We start from the raw sequence: 20813 nt of genomic DNA on the forward strand, positions 1-20813 counted from the left end.
TCTTCAAGATATGGCTGGATCATAGCAGTAGTCATTATATAAAATAGAATAGAGTAGTTCAGTTGGAAGGGATCTTCAAAGATCATTGAGTCCCACTACCTGACCACATTATGGATAAACAAAAGTTAAAGCACGTTATTGTGGGCATTGTCCAAATATCCCTTGAGCAATGACAGGCACAGGGAACCAACTGCCTCTCTAGGAAGCCTGTTCCAATGCTTGACCACCCTCACAGTAAATAATTTTTTCCTTATACCTAGTCTATTTTAGGTAGTCTCCTCACAGGAGACTGTATCCACACAACTAACCTCTTCATTGCTTTCTCTGGAGAAATTAGCTAGAAGCTCAGTTGAGACTAACCTGCTTTGCCCACCTCTCTGGAAAGGCCACATGAGGACAGCTGATCCTTCTCCATCTCTGGTTGTGGCTGAATCCAGCCAACCAGAAACTCCTGTTCCTTTGATAGGGAAGGACATGTACAATCAAGCATCAGGACTGTGGATATTAGCTGGATTAAGTGGTTTAGTGGGCTAAGGCAGAAGGTGCTACTGAATTAGGGCATCCCTACTCCATAGCATTTAATGTATTAACATCCTTTTGGGTACTGTAAAGGGAGGCTTGGTACAAAGATTTCATTTCTCTGATGCCAGTTGCAAGTCTGCACAATTCTTCCTTTGATGGCTCAAGTGATTAGGTGTTAACAAGAGGAACCTAGGCACTTAACACTAGGGAGTTTTAGCACCAGGTTCACACCCCCTCCCTCTCCCTGCTCAGCTAAGGGATTTTTCTCATTCCCCACTAATGTTAACAGCAGGTACTTAAAGCAATTAGACATGATCGCCTCTCTGGTCTTTATTACTTCCTAGCTTCATATCAGCTACTTTGTACGCAATAAAAGTGCTGAATTAACAGGACTGGTGCAGACTATTCTGCTTCCCTTCTTTATTCTGTATGAAAACACTGGGTCATGGAGCCACATGGACAGGCTGTGAGCTGCAGTGCTTTAGACCATTATTGCCAATTGCCATGGTATTTTACAAGGAGAAAAACCACAGGTAGTAAAAGAACAGACATAGGAAGATCATAGAGAAGGTGACATGGGGAATATGGGTAGACCATGGGGACATAAAGGCTGGAAGGATCGCACAAGGCCAGCAGAACAGCTTGCAGCTGTGCCTATGCTGTGAATTAGGTTCCACACAGATCTGTGAGTTGTACAGACAGCCTAAGGACACAGGTATGTGGTAAGGTATGTGTTGCTCAAGTGAAAATAAAGCCCCATACCTACTGAGCAGCTCTTGCTTGCCTGGGAATAACTGTTGTCAACTTTTCATCTTGGGATAGTAAGACACTCCTGTGCCCTCCATGTTTGGTTTGCAAAAAGAGGCTTTCCCATATTTGCCCAGCCAGTGAAAACCTCCCTCTTTTTCTTTTCCCTCTACCTTAACTCACCATTAACCCATAGACTGAGTGCAGGATCTCAGAAAATGATGTATTTTCATCCTAACCCCTGCAGTATTTTTAAGCCTCACTTTGTCATTCCCTCTCGGGAATGACTCTCCTAAATCCTGCTGTCGGTTCTTGCATGAAAGAGGTAAGTAGGGAAACTGAAGGAAAGCTGAAGAAAGGAGCCTGTCCCTCGTCAGCGTTCACCTGTAATGGAGGCAAAATGTGGAGTTAAGCACCAAAACTAGACCCAGAAACAGAAATGAATGGGGTACTTACACAGTTTCATCGTTCTTGAACTCCAACTCCCCATAAGTGTCTTCAAAGTCTTCTCCACCTCCTTTTGCTGTCCCTTCTACTGTCCTAAATGGCACTATGACTGTACCCCGAGCACCTGATGTCCTTAGGACTTTGACTTCCATCACACCAATGCTCTCACTGACATGTATAACATCGCACTCAAATGTGAAGATGCCAGCATGGTCATCATCCAGTATAGTCACTGTGGCCACACAAGGAGAAGCCAGTATGGCCTTTGGGTATGGGGAGTTACCAAGCTCTGGAGGTTCCTCACTCTCAACCACACGGAGGTTACTAAGCCGAACAAAGAAATGTTCATCTTCCTCAAAGATGTCATCATCAATAATTCCCACTGAGAATTCCTTCTGGGTCTCCCCTGATTTCAAGACGACAGTCCCCTCTGTAAACTCATAGTCAGCACCAGCATTGGCAGAGCCATCCTCTGTTTTATAGTCCACGTAGATGGTCTTGGACACGTCCCCTCCTTTGCGCACCACTGTCAGGAGAACAGCACCACAGTTCTCAAGACACTGGTAGGAGCACGGGTCAAAATAAATTTTGGAGATGAATTCCTCAGGTTCATCTGGCCGCACCTCATGCAAGCTGGTGCTCTTCTTGGCTTGCTCAGCTGCATGCTTCTTCAGAATATTGCCAGCTCCTGTCATCATTCTGGTAGCCTGAATGCGATAAAAGGCTCTGCTCTTTTGCTGATGAGACAAGGCATAGTAGTTAGCCATTTCTACCAGCTGGTCCAAGTCCTTCTCTGGGTGTTTTTGCTTCAGATCCTTAAGGATTCGGATCATCTCTTTGCGAGATTCATCTGCCTCCTTCCCCTCCACAGTCACTAAGTTTCCATCCAGAAAGTGGGAGTTCATCATCTTGCCATCCATCTCAATTCCCTTCGGGTGATCGCCTTCTGATTCTATGATAATGCCCCTGTGCTTGTCAGTACGGTACTTTTTGTGCATGTACTTATAGAAAAGCAGACGTCTATCTGCTATCCAAGCCAGAAGGACACAAAGTGGAAAGAAGAAAAGTGTGAGCAGACCTTCCCAGACCTGAACCACGCCCGGAGAGAAGACAGCGAGAATCATGTACAACCAGATGTAAGCAAAAATGCTCCATGCAGCTGTGACAAAGAAAACTCTCAGGTGCTTTATCTTTCTGGTTTCCCCATCGGGGATCACGTAGACACAGATGGCAATGATGATAAACATATTGAAAGCAGCGCTGCCAACAATTGTGGATGGCCCCAGGTCTCCAGCTATGAATCCATGCCCGCACACTTCTATCAGAGATAGAAGGATCTCAGGAGCAGAGGAGCCCAGAGCCATAAGGGTCAGGTTGGAAACAGTTTCGTTCCAAATCCGAATGGTGGTTGTTGTGGTCTCTCCATTGGGTTTCTTAATTGTGATTTCTTTTTCTTGCGATGTAATGACCTCTATAGATGCCATGAAACGATCTGCAATGATGGAGACTCCAAGGAACATGTAGATCAGTGCTACAAAGTACACAATAACGCGGGCAATTTTGTCCCCAAGGGATGGGTTTTCTGGGTACCATATTGGCAGGATAACACCCTCCTTGCAGTCAAAAGATCCTGAACACGAGCTGTTTTGTACTGAACTGGTTGAGTCTCCCGTCAGGCCAGCATCCACCTGCAAACCATGCAAAAACAGCACAAAAGTAACCAGCCCAAAATGGAGGAAGGCTGAGGTGAGAGGCTGCAAGCTTAACCACGCCATACACAAGATGCAACTTCCACTGTGTAGATCCAAAAAGGCCGAGAACCTGAAACAAACAAAACAGAGAGGGGGGAGGGAAGCATGAGAGAAAATAACGATGCAACATTTACCCAAATGCACTTCAGTATCTCACCATGGAAGAGTACTGGTAGAGATGCAAGGGTTGTCTCTCTGTCACTCTGAAGAAGGTATTTAGCAGGGACTCTAACAAAGTGCAGCACTTACATGCCCAGCAGATGAAGATGAATTGCTAAAAAACTAACTCAGAGGAAAACTATGTAATAGCCTGCACTTGACCTACAACGTATGCAATAGGAGTGCTCAGCTGCCGCTCTAATGATGCCACCATGTTCCCCAGAAGACAGCAGTTCAACTCAGCACAAGAAACCAAATCTAAACGCAACCCTGTCGCACCACCCGGGGAATAGGACAAGTCAAGGAATAACTAGCAACACAAGAAGCACCTTTTAAGGCCAGTTAGCAATTTCAAAATTAAGTTAATTTGTAGGCTGCAGAATGCCCGAGTGGTTCCAAGGCTCCACTAACCTTCTAAGGAACAGGGGCCCCACATTAGGAGGTAAAGATGTCACCAGGGAAATAGGGAAGAGGACTTGTGCTTGGCAAAGCTCTAAAGGCCATTTCTCACCAGCTTTTACACTGATCTGGAGGATCACGTTTTACATCAGTAATCCTACCTTTAAAAGGTCACAGAAAACTACAAAAACACTACAAAGACCTGTGCTCACGAACCGACAAGATACAGCAAAATGCATGTACCCACAAATACTCTTCCTGTGTCCCTAAGAAAGTGACATATTTTCAATTATCCTCGAAAATGAAAGTAATCTCTAAGCTAAAATGCCAGGCAAAAACAAACCAGCTGATTGATGTAATGTACTATGCAGATTTGGGCGTATCAGTGCACAATAGTGCCTTCTGTTACTTATGGACTACATTGCTGCAGGACTTGTACCAATTAAAATTGGAATCTCAGCCCTTCACTTTGTTATGGACCACACTATTCTCCTTCCTTTACACCAGACATCAGGAAGAATTTGGTCTCAGGCTTAGCTGAAGAACCACATTTGTAAGTCCAGCCACAGCCAAGTATCTCACAGGAAACATCAAACTTAATAGCAACATTATCTAAAGTATTTGGAAGGTCCAAGAGCCTTAACTCCCGCTAACTTTCATTGAGGATTGTACTGCTAAATCAGTAGGACCAGGATTCATTTCCCCTGCTGTAACTATCTAAATCTTGGGCAGTAAATTAAATTAAGTCGCCTAGGCTCCCTTTGTAGTCAGAGGAAAGAGACAGTTCAGGGGATGATCCTTCCTGTCCCACCCCATTCTGATCCAAAAGATGTATGTAAGATGCACATCTCCAGAGGGAATTTTGTCCTTTCCCATCTCTCTCCGTGGCTCAGAGAGCACGTACAGACAATTTAGAACAGACACCTAACCTTCAGATGGAGACAGTTCAAAGGGATGAACTGGTCCCTGAACTCGAGGGGGTCCCATTCCCCCCTCCTCATCCCCTTGCACTGCATGTATTCCAGGCAACATTTTCATTTTATCAGCATTAACAAAGGCATCTCAAATGGCTGTTTATCATTATGTTGTGTTGCTCACATCTTCCTAAGAGCGGGTGCAATCTTCCCAACATCAACAAAAGTGTTTTCAACTTTCAGATAAAAATCTATAAAGACAAGCAAAACAGGAAGGAAAGCAGGAACAAAGACTGCAAATGAACAAAACCATTCCTGACAGAGCACAGCAGAGGGGAGAGAATTGATTATGCAGTATCAGGATCACAAATCCATATCTGACACCCTTGATATGAAAAAATAATATACTTCATGTCACCTGGACTAATTCAAAAGAGACAGATTTTCCCACATTAGCCTACTTTTCTCTCAAATGCTGATTTATCTTCCTTTTTACCCCAGCCCCTGGGGACCAGGGGAACCTCAGCCCTGGGGAAGGCTGTTGGGCAGCCCAGCCTTCTCAACATCTCCCATCTCGCAGGGAAGACCGAGCTACCTAGCACACACAGCTTGGCTTCAGTTTGACACTCCCATTCTGTTTTTCCTTCCTCTCTGCAGGGTATTTTACCAGGCTCAGGGAAATCCTTGAGAAAGGGCCAGAGTCACAATGAGCAGCGATGGGCTGCGAGATAGATGTGCACACATCCACAGTAAGATGACATTTTCCAGGTGCCCCTGGCTCCAGGTGCATGCAGAGAGCAACTGCACGTGTACAGCAGCTCCGGTACACCCCGGGCACATCACTCCTTCCTGTACTGCAATTCCTGGCAGTTATCTACCAACCTCTTGACTCCTGCAGCTTCCAGAGGCTAGTTAACTGCACAGCAGCCAGTAGGCACAGTGTCTTCCAGGACCAGCCATGTAGAAACGTCTGACAGAAAGACAGGAGTCATTTCAGAGCCATCTATGTGACTCAAGCTCCTAAATTTGGTTACAAACATGACTTTAGAGTCTAAGTAACACTTAAATTTAGAGCCCTGTCTAGTAATATCACAATAACTAATGTGGCCTCTGAAATAAATCGCTGCTCCCCCCTCTCTGTGGTACGACCACCTTGTGTCATTAATACTACTTGTCCACCTCACGTAACACTGTGATGGTTTCTAATGCCACCCATACCTCAAAACAACCAGGGGCCTCTCCAGCCCTTGTTCAATTTTTAATTTGATATGAACAGAAGGTAATTCTACTACTATTCCTCAAACTAATTGCATATTGCTTCAAAAACACCCTCTGTCAGATCAGCCTCTGCGTATGCTTTTGGACCTCCGAACTCAGACTACTGGTTGCAGGCTAAAATCTCAGAATTTGAGAACACATTTTTTTCTTCACGGGTTTTCACTTGCCTTGACAAACATTTTAAAGTTAAGTGGAGGTCACAATCATTTTCTAAAATGATACAACAATGATCCGATCCTGTTATTTTTTGACACAGACAAAACTCCCCACTGAGATCAATAGGAACTTTGCCCCTGGACACACTGCCTAATAAGATCTTAATATGCTTTCATTAACATGAACAGCATTAACCTAACCCATCTGAAAAATACAGGGAAGTATTCTGCCTCCTCCCATCCCCCTTGGGAACTGGTGCAAAAGTGCTTCACAACTCAGAATAAAACTATTAAATTTTAAAATTGTCATTAATAAAATATTGAAGTAACAATTCTAACATTCAGAAGGCAGAGGATGGAAGAGTTAAAACTCGCTCTGTAGCTCCAGGTCAGCAAGGTTGCTTACGCAAGATGCAATTTTGTGCTCAGATGCATCCCCAACACTCAGTCCAGAAACCTCAGGAGGGGACCTGTGTGTGAAAGTCAGTTGGCATCGCGTGATCTTCGGCTTTATGCCATCGAGATCACAATTCTGCTGATTTCCCCCACCTCTTTGCTCTCAGACATCTCACACAGATCTCTGCCCCACTATCGTTATCCCATCGAATACATGCAAATAAAGGCAGTGGTACTGAGCGAAGTGCCCCGTCTGGTAGGACAAGTTATGATAGCATTCGATCAGTGCCAAAGAGAGACCAAAAGCTGAAAGCACCAGTGCAGCAGAAGGAGGTGGTGTTCAATAAGAAGGCTCTGGGAAAACACGTAGCAGTATTTTTTTAGCAGGGGGAACTCCTTCCACAAGAGTCGACAATGGCCACGTGATCCATAAATAAAACCCATAAATAAAAAGATCCGTTTTTGAAATACTTCTGGACGTGGTCCAGAAAGTATCAGGGACCATGCATGTCACTACTAAGCCTGCAGTAGAAAATGACAATGGACAACTATCAAGTTCCTTACGTCTTTTATAATGGCCGAGTTTCAGAAAACTGGGGGTTTGTCTGCTGCAGACCTATAGCAAGGCAGAAAGCCTTGCAGATCCCTTGCACTTTAGCATTTACAGCTCCTCACATAACTTTAATGGCAAGGGTATTTTCAAAAGGAAGCATTAATGACAAGAAACCTCCCTCTCCCTCTCACCCCCCAGATAAATCAGGCACTGAACAGATCTGGGGCCATGCATCCGCTCTCCCCCTGACTCCAGCCTAGCCAGGAAATGCTGAGGATCAGATAGGAGTGCTGGGTGAGCCCCACTCAGGCGTGGGCGATGCTCGAGGTCCAGACACAGACATCTCAGGACCCAGGGCTTTGTCTGCTTGACAAGCATCTGTCCCAGTGCAGAGCAGATATGGTACTGCTATTTGTGTTATCCTACAGTCCTGCTCTTAAATTGGAGGAGACAGAAATAAGGTTCATCTTAATAACAGGGCAGAAAAATAAAAAAATTACCTTATATTCCTCATCTCCAAAACACATAAAAGTTTTTTGATTGAGCGCACGTTTTTGATAAGCATCAGCAAAAAAGGAAGTTACAGCCTTTCTGCCAAAGAACACAAATAACTTTGTTTTCACAGAAGTATTATTCCTAATTCACACTCCTCCCAAATAAATCCATAAAAAAAATATTTAACAGAAAACAAAGTATATTTTTAATCATCTCTATTCAAGTGCCATCTATCCCTGTCTTCATCACTACAACAGGAACCAGAGCATAAGTTAAGGTTTACCTGCAATCCAAAAGCTAGAGCGATGTAATTAGATCCATTTTGTCGGACAAATGCAAATTTTTCCATCACATAAAAGGTTTTATGTGGTCACTCTGATGGCATGCACCTATCTAATATGAATATGGCCAAAACCCCAGGCTTACCTTATGCTGGATATTGTACAGCAATAGGCAGTAAAGCTCCCTACTACCACACCAGCTGTATTTTATGAGGAAAAAAGCAACGTAACTCATGCTTAGGCCATGACAGATCCCCAGAGTTTGGCTCTATAGGAAAGTTATGGCAGGGGGCCATAGGTGCTTGGTTGCTTTGCACTCCACAGGAAACATGCCCAAAACCTGAATTAGCTGCCTCCAGAATAACCCCTCGATGTGTCAAAAGCAGCCTTTTTTTTTTCCCTCTCAACACCATGCAAACAGCTACTGTAAAAAAATTTAGCTCTTGTAGCAAGTTTTTTAATATGTACAAGCTGGAGTCTACTAATTCAAGTAGTATGGTAACCTAGCAGGGTAAAGGGGTGTTAATTGACAAAACTGAAGTTTAATGATTTGTTATAGAAATGCTGCAGTTACATTATTTTGTCCCAGAGTATGACCTAATGGAGCACAAGTCTATGGACAGCTAGGAGCAATCTCCAAACACTCAGCTCGCCCTAGGGAACTGGTCCATGATGGTTTTTCTGTATTTTAGTGTCTGTGATGCTCCTGGAGAAGCAGTGCCATAAATAGCTAGCCCATAAAGATGCCCGTACTTAATTGCCCCTTCCAATGATGCACACTCTGCACTTGACTGGCCGGGCATTTTACTTCCTCGTTCTCACCCCAGCTGAAAAATTACAGCTGCCTTGCTCTCTTGGGAAACGAGCTGCAAAGAGCAGTGCTCCCAGAGCCTCGCACCCAGCCCACCAGCAGGCAGAGAGCCAGTCCCACCGGCGCCGCAGCTTACGCTCTGTGCACAGGGACGCAAAGGACAAGCAGGCAGGCACCAAAGGGAACCCTTCAGCGGGTCACGCTCCTGAGAGCAGTCCTAGTTTATGGCATTGGCCAGCATAGCTTCCTTCGGAGCCATGGCACAACTGCTCTTCCACTCCTGGTACACGTCCATGTGCCTGAGGCTCTGTAGGATAAGGGAGAGCGAGTGTTACCCTTTCCATTTTTTCCCCCAGAACTGAAGCTTTTTTACATTCAGAAAACAAAACTTGACATTTAGTCTGACGCATATAGTAGAAGTGACCGTCCTCCTATTTAAAAAGCAGTATTATTTACTGTGATATGGGTGTATTTTTATTTTCCTTCACATTAATAATACACTGTCTCAGTGCTGTCTTTCCAAATGGTATTTAGTAGCACTTCCAAGTGGCCAGTTCACATGGGAGATAGCAAACTGCTCTTTTGCTTTGGGAATCACAGAATCACCAAGTGGCTGAAGCCAGAAGGGTACCTGGTGCCTATCTGGTCCAACCCCCTGCTCAAGCAAAGGCCACCTGGAGCCCGCTGCCCAGGCCAGCCACGTGCACATTTGGCAAAGAGTCACTGCTGCAAATTTCTGCCTTTTGGAAGTCACCAGGAAGCCTCCACTACAGGTCATCCAACCTCAGCCTTTTTATTGCATTTAGAGGTGTTTCTAAACACATCTGGAGTCTTCAGGTGCCTGAAAACACAACCCATAGCAGTCTGAACTGGCCCCCAGCTGAGAGAGCAGGTAGTTTCAAAAGCATTCTTCAGGCCCCTGGTTTGTACCTATGATGTGAAAGGCCCGGCTAAAAGGCTGAAATGTTTTCCCCGTGAGGTTTGGAGGGCAGATAGAAACAAAGAAGTGGAGTTATTGGCTCACCCACTTGGTGGCCCCCACCACGGGCTGCCCCCCACCAAGGCACGGGGTCGCAGCAGGCGCTGACTCCTCCGTGCACTGGTGACTGCATCCTGCAAGGCACTGGCTTTCATCACCTCCTCTTGCTGGTTATAACATAAAGAGCAGCAAAGACCATTTGGGGAGGTAGAGGGAAAAAAAAAAAAAAAAGATTCCAGCGGTGTGAGGAAAACTTCTTGTCAGTAAAAAACATTTTATGTAGTGCCTGTGGCAGCACACAGGGCATGTTATTTACTGTTCCTGCTTCGCCGACATGTTATACTGCTGGTTCAGGTGCCACCATCAGAGTGCAACTTATCACCTGGTAGCTCGCAGCATCCTAGAGGAAAGATGACAGTGGCAACTCGTGGCATTTCTTTAGCATTCTGGTGACAGATCTGCAGTGGCTACAATTAAAGACCCTAGGATTTGTGCTGCAGAGCTGCTAGTTATTTGTACAGAGAGGTGTGTTAAGTTGTAAAGAAGAGGAGGAAGAAGTGCTGTGGTCATATTTCACCATCTTTAGATACAGAATTAGTTTAAAAAAAAAAAAAAAAAAAAAAAAAAAACTTGAACGAGTTTTCTGACAGAAAACACTCATCTGAGGTGAACAAGGCAACCCACATGATGCGGTGGATTTGATGCATCCAGCAGCAGGGCAGGGAGCTCTTCCCCTGCCAGCTCGTGGGCTCCTGGAGCTGATGCTGCTCTGCGATCTTGCCTGGGTGGTGGGGCACACGCTGCTCCAACCCCCCATGCTTTACCAAAAGACATTACACACAACAGAAATTACAAGTCCTCCACTCTATTCAGAAGGGCTCAGCTCATAGGTCAGTGAGAAAGAAAATATTTAAAAACCGGAGGGAGGAAGAAGCAGTGTGAATGGCAGAGTGTGAGACTGGGCAGAAAGCAACAAGGGGAGGGGAGGAGGAGGAGGAGGAGGAGGCCACACTTCGGAAATAGCCTTCACCACTGCAGTGGAGAACAAGCAGCTTGGCACACGTTATGTAAAACTGAAGACTTTTACACTCCTCTGCACAACAGGCACAGAAACAGGGTAGATATGAAAGGCTCTCACTTAGCCCAATTAGCACAGATTTCACTGAATTAGTCAAATCAGAGCCAGAAGAGTTGTCTGGTCCATTCCTCAGGGGCTGCTGCTGCATTGTTCCCCTTGTGAACATTATTTCCCAGTACTTTGTCCAGCCCAGTTTTAAATTACCCAAGTGATGGCTCTTCCACAACTTCCCATAGAGACTGTGCCATGATGTAATTTATCTCAGAGGTTTTAGACGTCATCCTTATATTTAGGATGAAATTAAGAAAATTTATGCTGCTAGTTCTCATTATCCTGTCCTTGGAGCACTCTCAACCATTCTCCTCTCTGCCTGAGATTTACATGCTTCAGATACTTGTAAATAGCTGTTCTCCTCCACAGTTATTATTTGGCCACAGCACACAAATTTATTTTAATCTTTATAAATTAGCCGAGGCAGCCCTTTCATCATTTATCTTGCTCTCCTCCTGCTTTCTTTGAGGTGGTCAAAAGCAGCCCAGTATCTGGGAGCGCCTGCTCCCACCAAAACCAGCAGCAGATTTGCTCTGGTTGGAGCAGCAAAGCAGAAGCCAGGAAATACAGAAATAAAATAAGGAAATAAACCGTACAACAGGTTTTCATGAGGCACTGAACTGTTATGAAGATTAAGCCTAGACTGATGCATACAAATTGCTTGCTTCCAAGGGCCTCTCCACCTGTTTGCTCTGTCTCCGGCGTGGCGGAGCTTGCGTGAGGGCTGCCGTGCCGGCTGGCATGCAGAGGAAGGCAGCAGAGATTTCCAGAGTTTCAACCAAAATTCGGGCTCTCCAGCTGAGAGGAGGGAAGTACATTGTAACACACTCACTGCTTCTGTGGATCTGATCACAGCAGGGGACGTGAAAAATACACTGAGATACGGGTTATCCTCAAAATACCTCCCACTTCACTTGGAAGGTGCCAAAACCTGTAAATTCACCCATTTGAATGCAGTTCTCAAATAAGATTTCACACAGCACCCTCAGCCTTTACTGCCACATATCCCCACATATCTTTTATCGACAATTTAGATATCTTAATCCTTCAGTGGTTTCTCAGCTCTTAATTCTTCAACTGCTTAAGAAAAAATAAAAAATAAAAAAGTATCTCTCATGATTAATTCATTCTTCATGAGTCCAGGCTGCTTACTGCTCTTTGTTCATTTATGTACTAGCTGTTTACAGATTCTCTCTTAATATTAGCTCTGTTATTTGCTAGAGACTTAAGTCATATTTACCATATGGTAATTGCAGAGATCACATGGACAACAAACAGTGGAAGCGGAGCTGTTACGGCAATTACAGTAAGCGGCAGCAGCCTCCACGTTACCCAAGCACTGCCCCACCTTCATTTCGTCTCCCCCCACCTCTGATGTCTTTCCCTGTGGGCTGTATGAAACCATATGCCATTCTGATCTCCACAGCACAGGCAAGCAGAGATTTGTTCTTCCCTATGGCATCACTGGACAGGATTATTCACCTTTTGGTCTGTGTTTCAGCTGCAGGTCTGCCCCACTCTGCAACAGCACTGACTTCTTCCTCTGCCAAGGGTCTCAGTGTGCCACATCTCAGCCACTTCACTGAGGTAGGCACAGCAGAACAGATTTTACAGAGCAGCTGTAAGTTCAATGGAGCAGCTCTTTAACCCAACTGGATGCCTTGACCCCACTGAATTCATGTATTTTCCTCTGGCCACCTGAACATGATTTAGCTTTCCTACAGAAAACCAAACGTATTACTACAGGAGGCCACTGCTGTCTTCTTCAAAGAAATACTTGAGTTTTTTTTTGTTTGATTCCTGCCAAGAGCACCCGGCGGGTCCCACACCAGAAGGGTATCAAGCCAGCTCTATGTGGCTTGATTCTTCAAGAAGATTCCCCCAAAACATCAAGATTTCCTACATGCATGCTGTCACGAAGGTGACAACAAAGACATAACATCTTGGGAGCACACAACAAAGCACCATGTTGGAAAAGGAGGCTCCTCCCTCGCCATTTCTAACATGCCTGTAGTGATACTCCTCTAACCTAAAACCCAGCACTCAGCAAGTGTGAACTGAGATACTGGTGAAGAACATTTAGCAACCTGGGTGCAGAGTGATGTGCATCAGAAGAATTTCCGAGCAAAGTACGTGACAACCATATGTCTCTTCCCTGCCCCCCAAGTGGGAGAAGTACCATTTCCAGTGTATTCAGACCACTCCAGGTTTCTCCATACCATATACACTTCTCAACACCCCCCCCCCCCCGGATCGTCTCTTCCCCCTGTGCTCCATGCTGGCCCCAGATTTACTAAAACTAGTCCTGCCAATGGGAGAAGCTGAGTCATGGGAGGTGACCACGTCAGCCAAAGGCACTGAAATGAGAGAAGGGAAGGAGAAAAACCTTCTACAACCCCAGATCCCAGCAAACATCCAGTGTCACCCTGGATCGGCTTCTTGAAGTGCCTCATCCTGAAGGTACAATGACAGGCTTAATGCTGGTGCTTGGGTAACATGATTATCCCCATGCAGCCACCCACTGTATGGTCTATTTAAGTCACTGAGGCAGAGAGAGAGGACAGCCTAAATTTTGCCACTGAGGAGCACGGCCTTTGTTATTGATGCTAGCAGTCCTACATCTCCCATAGCTTTACGGAGGAGCTCAGAGCCCGCTTCAGGCGCTGCAGAAATTACCTTTCCCTCCATTTCTGCAAAGAGACAATTAGAACGGAGATGTGCCCTACCTGCTTTGAAGTCCAAATCTCTGCTAAGACAAGGCTAGGGCAAGAAAATGGCAGGGGTCCTCACTTAGCAGGAGTATCAACGGAGGACTGACTTGAGCAACAGCTAAGGCAGCAATCAGCCTGCATTCACAGCCTCGCTCCACACTCAGCTCATCCCCTGCTTCCCCAGCCTGGCCGTACTTCCATGGCAGTGCCCCAACCTCTCCCTGCGGTCGCTGATGGCAGTCACTCCTGTCATCTGGGAAACCGTCACAGGTGAGAGGAAGGCCTGCTTCGCTCAGGAGCCACCGTCCCCAGACACCAGTGGGTAAGGGGCGGTGGAAGGGGCAGAGGGTCCCCAGGGCAGAGCCTCACTGCTTGTTAGTTACAGTCAGGGACATGAACGGGTAGACAAGGGAGCACAAAGGGACTTTGACAAAAAGGACAGTCACTCTTAAAGACAAGCAAAGCCTTGAAACGAATCCATTTTGCTGTGGGAGCTCAATGAGCAGACAAATGAATAAAAATGGGTTTCCAATGAATTAGAGCCCTGTGTCCCAAGAACCCTTCTCTCTTCAGTAACCCTTCCTCTGCCTGTTCTGCTTGTCCACTGTCCAGGCTTGCACACGAATACTTCCATGCCCCCTTAATAAATTAAGAGAAGTACTGGAAGGCTCAAAGCAAAACATATACATATAAATACTCAAAACATCCATAGGTTCACCAGCCAGGATGCATCCATCCTCTTGGTCCAGAACATACTCCATCCAATTGCTTACTGTTTTTTTATGAAACTCACTGATGTGCACATACAGGGAAAGCTAGAAAGGCCCTTCCTAACTGGGCATTTGCATCCTGACCAGGCCAGCCACTCTCCTCGGCCCAGCACCAAGCCCACATGGCCCGAGACAGGCAGAAAGCCACACGCATGGGATAAATGCAGGGCTGAACGTGTGAGCGCTGCTTTAGGAGACTGGTAAGCTGGAAGGCATGGAGTTGTGCAATGCGGGGAGTTGGGGCAGTTACTGGAGCATCATGAAGAAATCCATTTATTTAGGAAGGAAAAGCAGAGGGCCAGAGCTGAGGGAAGGAGTGGTGCCGTGACTCACCAGGGTGCATGAGGCAGCACGGAGATGGGTCTAGGCAAGCAACAAGCAAGCTGGCAGTCTTGTGGGAGTGACAGAGGCACACCCAGCACAGCTGAGCATCTTCTCACCTTCAGTCTCCTGGTGTGATTCCCCAGAGGGAAGGCAGCTCCGCTGTGCTCTGAAGGTTAAGCTGTGCCTTCTGCCTGGCACAAGAGCACTGTGCAGCCAATGGGCAAAATTGCCTACCTACTTAAAAGCAAACCCCAACACTGCCAGGAGGGACAGGCTTTATTTTTAGCTGGGACACCAGCAGGGTCACTGCTGGTGCTGCATTTCCCCACCGAAGCCACGGTTTCATGAAGTGTGCTGCATGCGCAGGGTCACTGCAGGGGAAACATCTGTCAGGTCAGGTTTGGGGAGACGGATTATTTAAGTTAGGGAAAAGGAAACATTTACTAGAAGAAGTGAACCTGAAACTACTCTGTAAGGTTGAAATTGAAGGGAAAAATGATGCATAAAGAGTCAGAGCAGGTGGTAATTAAAGTGAGGGCATCTTCTAGTGCACCCATCTCTGGGATGCCCAGACAGGAGGATTCTCCATCATGTCTAACTCCAGCAGCATCCTCTATGCTTATCTCGTATCACCCAAGTTTTGAAAGGCTCGCTCCTGTCTGGGGGCTGCCAAAACAAAAGCAGCAGCATGTCATTATTCCTCATCAGGATTCTTTACAAAAGAAAAGCCCACACTGAGAGATCCAGCTTGCATTTTGCCTCGAAGACAACAACACCGAGACCTCTATCTCACTCTGGCTCTCAGGTCCTCACACAGGGGCACCCAATTAGCCCCAAGGCAGGCAGCTCCCCCAGGGCTCTCACAGCCGTAGCATACTGGCTAATTAATCACAGCACACTCAGCAAGCACAGGGCAGCAGCACAAACAGCCCACTGCTGCTCCACAAGGACAAGGAGTCCGGTCTTTCCCTACTAGTGGGTTTTGGGGGTGCAAACCTAATAAAACAGTTGGCACCGCTCCCATTTGCACAGCCTGCGAATGAAGTCTGAAGGCTTCAGCATGGTGAGATTGTTGCTGATGAAATGCTGAGTGCTAGTGCGAGGCTTTCAAGGGACTTGAAGGAATTGAGAGCAGAGGGGAAGTTCTTCAAAATGAGAGTAAAATGAGAACCTAGGTCCATTTGGCACGCTGCATCTGAGAAATAGCTTGGCCTGGGCTCTCTGCGTTTGATTGGATTTTTCAACCAGGATCAACCCCTGTTCCTGTCTTGGGTAAGATTTTATATATAAAAAATATATATATATTGTCTTTTTTTTTTTTTTCCCTGCTGATATTTGTGTGTCTTAATAGCTTATGAAGCATTTTGCAGACCCCATCACTCTTAGCTTCTTTGTGACTAATTTGCATTCAGGACTATCCATCTCATCAAGAGCAGACTTCAAGGCTGAACCAACTCCAAGCCTTAACTGCTTCAGGCAATTCAGGCAGAGGCTTTACAGGTGGAAGCAGGGCTTCTTAAGCCAAGCTGAACATTTTCCACCTCCGGTCATTTGCTCCCACTCTGCGCTACCTCTTGCCTTTTGGTTGGCACAACTGTTTGCATGGCTCAGCCACCAGTAAGGACCAGGAACTGATCTGGATGTAAAGCAGACTGAACCCAACGCCTGGCCGCGCATGCCACTGTGCCAGTAGCCTGAGGGGGGGGGGAGGGAGGGGGGTGGGAATGGGAGCAGGAAGAAGCAGCCAGGGTGGGAAGGCTGTAAAAAAAAAACAAATAAAACTGACAAGCATGGCAGGAGCATTAGCTGGATGGGCAGGGACAGGTTTGTCTCTTGCAGCTGTGAATCCTGCAACATCTGCTGTACAATTTATCAGCCTTGTCCCACTACACAAAGGCAGAAACTGCTCCACCTGCAGTTTTTTCCAACCAACATGTATGTCCGAGGGTCACTGCATCAGCCCAATCAAAAGCATTGAAGATGATTAAGGTGAACTTTCAACTCTATGTCAAAATATTACTTCCCACCAAGGAACGGACACCTCAAGGTGGAAAACCAAGACATCCAGGCCTTGGTGCCCCCACAGCAAATATTCCTGACTGCCCACAGAGGGGAGGGCAAGAAAACAGTTTCTTTGCAGACCTCTACTCTGAGCCCCCATCCATCAGCAGCTGGGGGGAACAGTGGCACAAGGCAGAGGCGGCTCTGCCCTCCCCTCCTTGGGCACAGGGAGCTGTGGGGCAGGGCACCAGGAATGCTGGGGTTGGTTTCACAGCCTGCCTAGACCCTGATGACAGACTCCCTCCTACCACTACTTGCATCGGGGGAGCTAGGGCACATCCAGCCAGAGAGGCAGCCCAGCCGCAGGGTGAGGTGTCGACGTGCACCAACCTTGGTTTTGCCCCTGCTGTGGCCCGGGGAAGGAAAGCAGCTTTCACCAGCACACTGGCACCCTGCATCACTGGCACTGGAGGCCCCTGTTCACTCCCGGACATGTCACCTTCCACGCAACCTCACCAGACAGATCTACAAAGTCCCCTCTCACACGTACATCCTGCATCGCCACATTTCTTTTGATTAAAAACGTATTCTGCCTTGCTGCTGGGTACTGCTGCTGTTTGCTTTGAGACAGCCTCCAAGTACCAGTCCAGGAGTGGGAGATGATGAAAGCAGTGGCAATGCAGTCTCATATGTCTACAGTTTCTAAAGCTCTTTGACACCTCCCTGGATGCAAAACATGCCCAGCAGCAAAGGATATTTAGTATTTCTGATTGCTCTTGACCTGGCTGTCTCTGCTGTTGTCCTGAGTTAGGAGGCTTAGGTAAAAAGACAGCAGAGTATGCTAAAGAAGCAAATAGAGCAAGCCCAGCTTTGCAGCCTTGAAATAATCTGCTAGTGAATGGAAATGCTGAATGGAAACAGAAGCTTCTTCCTAAATCTGAGTGCTCTGGAAAAGGTCCCTGTTTTATTCTGATGGAAAATCCTCATTGGAGTGTTTAGTTAGAAAACAAGCTATCATCATAAAAGAAATGTTAAGAGCCCTAAGCTCCCCTCTCTCCCATGATGTCAACTGTCAGAGACATCAGTGACAGCTCAGCTGTGTGATCAAAGGCTCCAGCAAGCGGATTTAAAGACAGAATTACCAGAAAATTGAGAGTTGAAGGAGCATGGGGGCCTGATGGTCACCTGTTTATAAATGTGTCTTATAGGGTGAACTAATTACTCCGTGACACCGTATTGCAGGAACAACACCTGTTTCTCCTCATTGCAACATTGGCAAGACGGGGGTGGTGGTACCTTCACACTGGCCTGACACATCACTGCTGCTTGATGCCTAGTTATTCCTGCAAAATCCTGAGAGCAGGAGGCCTTTGCACACATACATCTGTGATGGCCATCACCCAGAGTCTGTGGTTTAAAACATCCAGGCAGGAAAGCAGAGGGGAAGGAGGGAAGCCAGCTACTGCCTTTACCACGTTATTCCCCCAGCAGCCCAATGGGCCCTTCATGCTGCAGGAGACCCAGCCTTGGGGTGGGTCCCTTTCATTCTGGAGGTAAGCAGGGACAGCAAGCTCGCTTACTGCCCCAAACCCCACGTCACTGAAATCAGCAAACACCAGACCACGAGCTCAGCTGTGCAGAAAGTGCTTTAGATGTGCCCCAAGAAGAGCTTATGATCTCACGTGTCTCGCAGCGCACAAAACTCTTCAGGACAGAGACTGTCATTTATTAGACATTTGTACGGCACTTACAAACATGGGCCCCCAGCTGGGCTGATGCCTTTAGGAGTTACTATTATCTAAACATTAAATCAACAATAGTATTAATCTATGCCACAATACCTAAACACAGTGGGTAATGGTAGACAGAGCATCACAACTATCAATTTCCTGGCTACAGAGATTCATTTTCCATATTACGGAGATTTTTTCTTGTCTGTGTAATCTAATTTCCTTCATTTTTTTAAATACAGAATTAGATATTACTGCCTGATTAAAAAAAAAAAAAATACCTGGCAGACAATCAAAGCCATCTTTTTAACTGTTGAAGCACATGAAAGGCATCTGAAACACAACAACAACAAAGAACAAGGAACTATTTGTCAACGCTGTATGGTCATTGGGGAAGCTTAGGGGAGGAGACCGATGCTGTTTGTTTAAAACAAGCAAACAAAACCCTGACAGACAGACCATTTATCTGTGTAGCGCTTCACGTTAAAAATTATTGGTGGAGGAAATACATCTTAACTCGCTTTCTGATAAAAAGTGCTGACACACTCAGTTATGGCTCTTGCCTTCCCTGGGGATGGAAGATGCCTCTGGCAGGAAGGACCCTCTGAAACAATGTGGGACCAGGCACACGTGGCAGCAGGTCAGCCCAGGTCTCCTTGCACCCCATCACACACTGGCTGGGGTAAGCTTGTCCTCACCAAATCCCCATAAAGGGCTGAAAAACATCATTAGCTGCTTTGTGCAAATGAGACGTGAACCCATGTGCCCACCAGCACTCCAGAGGCTTGCCACAGAGGCTGGGAGCCCACCTGCATTTCCACTGCCCTCACACAGGACCTTGGCAGTGGGATTACTGCTAAACCTTCTGCACCTGGGCAATGTTTGAACCACCAACTTCCTATAATAGGACTCATACTTGTCTTGGAGGAAAAAAACAAACAAACAAACAAAAACAAACAAACAAAAAACAGGCTGCCCTACTGCACCTATTACCTATTCACATTCATTCCTCTTCTTCCCCACCCTGGCTGGTGTTAGCCCCTTTATTTACAACAGGAGGGTGACCGATGTACCCCCATCACGTTGCATGCTAGCAGCAGAACCAAGGTCTCCTCTGCTGCTCCTGCTCTTCCCCAGCTGGCCCTTGGCAGCAGCTGGACGTGCTCTTTTCTAACATTACTACTCCTGCTCAGGAAACAAGTCTTGTTCCAGTTGACCACAGAAGCCTGACTGCAAGCATCAAACGCGAATTACTTTCTTAGTGAAACCATCGCCAGGGCAAACAAATGCCTGCAACAGCAGTGGATGGAGCAGGACTGGGAACTCCCTAGAAGTATTTGTGCTCTCTGGGAGCGATGCCTCTCCCCACTGCACCAAACCTCCAGAGCATCTCCAAGGCCTCCGTGTCTCAGCAGTCCCCCAAGGCCAGCTCTGCCCTGGCGGGCCTCCTGCCGTGCCCCCAGAGAGCATGGGGTGAGTGCTCTTGGCTGGGAAGGTGCCGCCGACTGTTACCTAAGTCTGCCAGCACTGTCCTCTCCACGGATGAAAAACAGCTCAAGAAAATCAGCCTTTTGCTCTATGAGCAGATGTGAGGGATTAAAGAAACATACATATATGCACACAGAGGGGAGGATGTGTGTACGGCACATGCAGTTCCTCCAGCATCTCACCTTAGATCTGAAACGTATTTTCTGGGTGAAATCCCCCAGACAAGCCCAGGAATAAACCAAGGAGCCAGGAAGCCAACTATTACTCCCCATTTCCACTGGGGAGAGGGGCAAAATGCCCATATCCTCATGTTTTAGAATAATTCAAATAATAATAATAATTTCAAAAGGGAAAAAAGGAAACACTGGCAACGGTTTCATCTCCTGCCCAGGACGATACTTTAGACACAGGTGAAAGAAAATAAAGCCCTGATGAGAGGCTGGGCGGGAGGAAGAGCAAGAAATCACCCAACATTTAGGCCAGCCTGCGTGCGTGCGTGAAATTTCTCTCCCCCTCTCCCGTCGGGGGCTGCGGGGGCCCCGCAGGCAGCCCCGTGCCCTATTTCGGGCAGCCCTGGCGCAGCAGCTAGCTATATTTGACACCGGGGGTAAACAAGCCGGCACCGGCGGACGGAGCGCGACAGCTGCCCGGGACGGCGGCCTTGGGGCCCCCCGCAAGAGATGGCCCAGCCCCCCCCGGGGGGGGGGGGGGGGAGGGGGAATAATAATAATAATAACAATAATAAAATTAAGGGGAAAAATAAAAATTAAAAA

At 46.8% G+C, this 20813-nt stretch overlaps 1 protein-coding gene across 10 annotated transcripts in view; it reads right to left on the reverse strand.

The window, feature by feature from the left end:
- Positions 1 to 20813, reverse strand: part of SLC8A3 (solute carrier family 8 member A3) — a 99744-nt gene that overhangs the window by 77630 nt on the left and 1301 nt on the right. For 9 of the 10 annotated variants that reach the window (XM_035328913.1, XM_035328919.1, XM_035328921.1 and 6 more), the window contains one exon: positions 1726 to 3537. In XM_035328913.1, the coding sequence (XP_035184804.1) occupies positions 1726 to 3491 (1766 nt within the window). In that variant the 5' untranslated portion in view covers positions 3492 to 3537. The remainder of the gene's footprint in view (positions 1 to 1725; positions 3538 to 20813) is intronic. The other variant, XM_035328922.1, reaches the window with a different exon arrangement.

This window comes from Oxyura jamaicensis, chromosome 5 (genome assembly GCF_011077185.1).
Source record: "Oxyura jamaicensis isolate SHBP4307 breed ruddy duck chromosome 5, BPBGC_Ojam_1.0, whole genome shotgun sequence".
Classification (NCBI taxonomy): Eukaryota; Metazoa; Chordata; class Aves; order Anseriformes; family Anatidae; genus Oxyura; species Oxyura jamaicensis.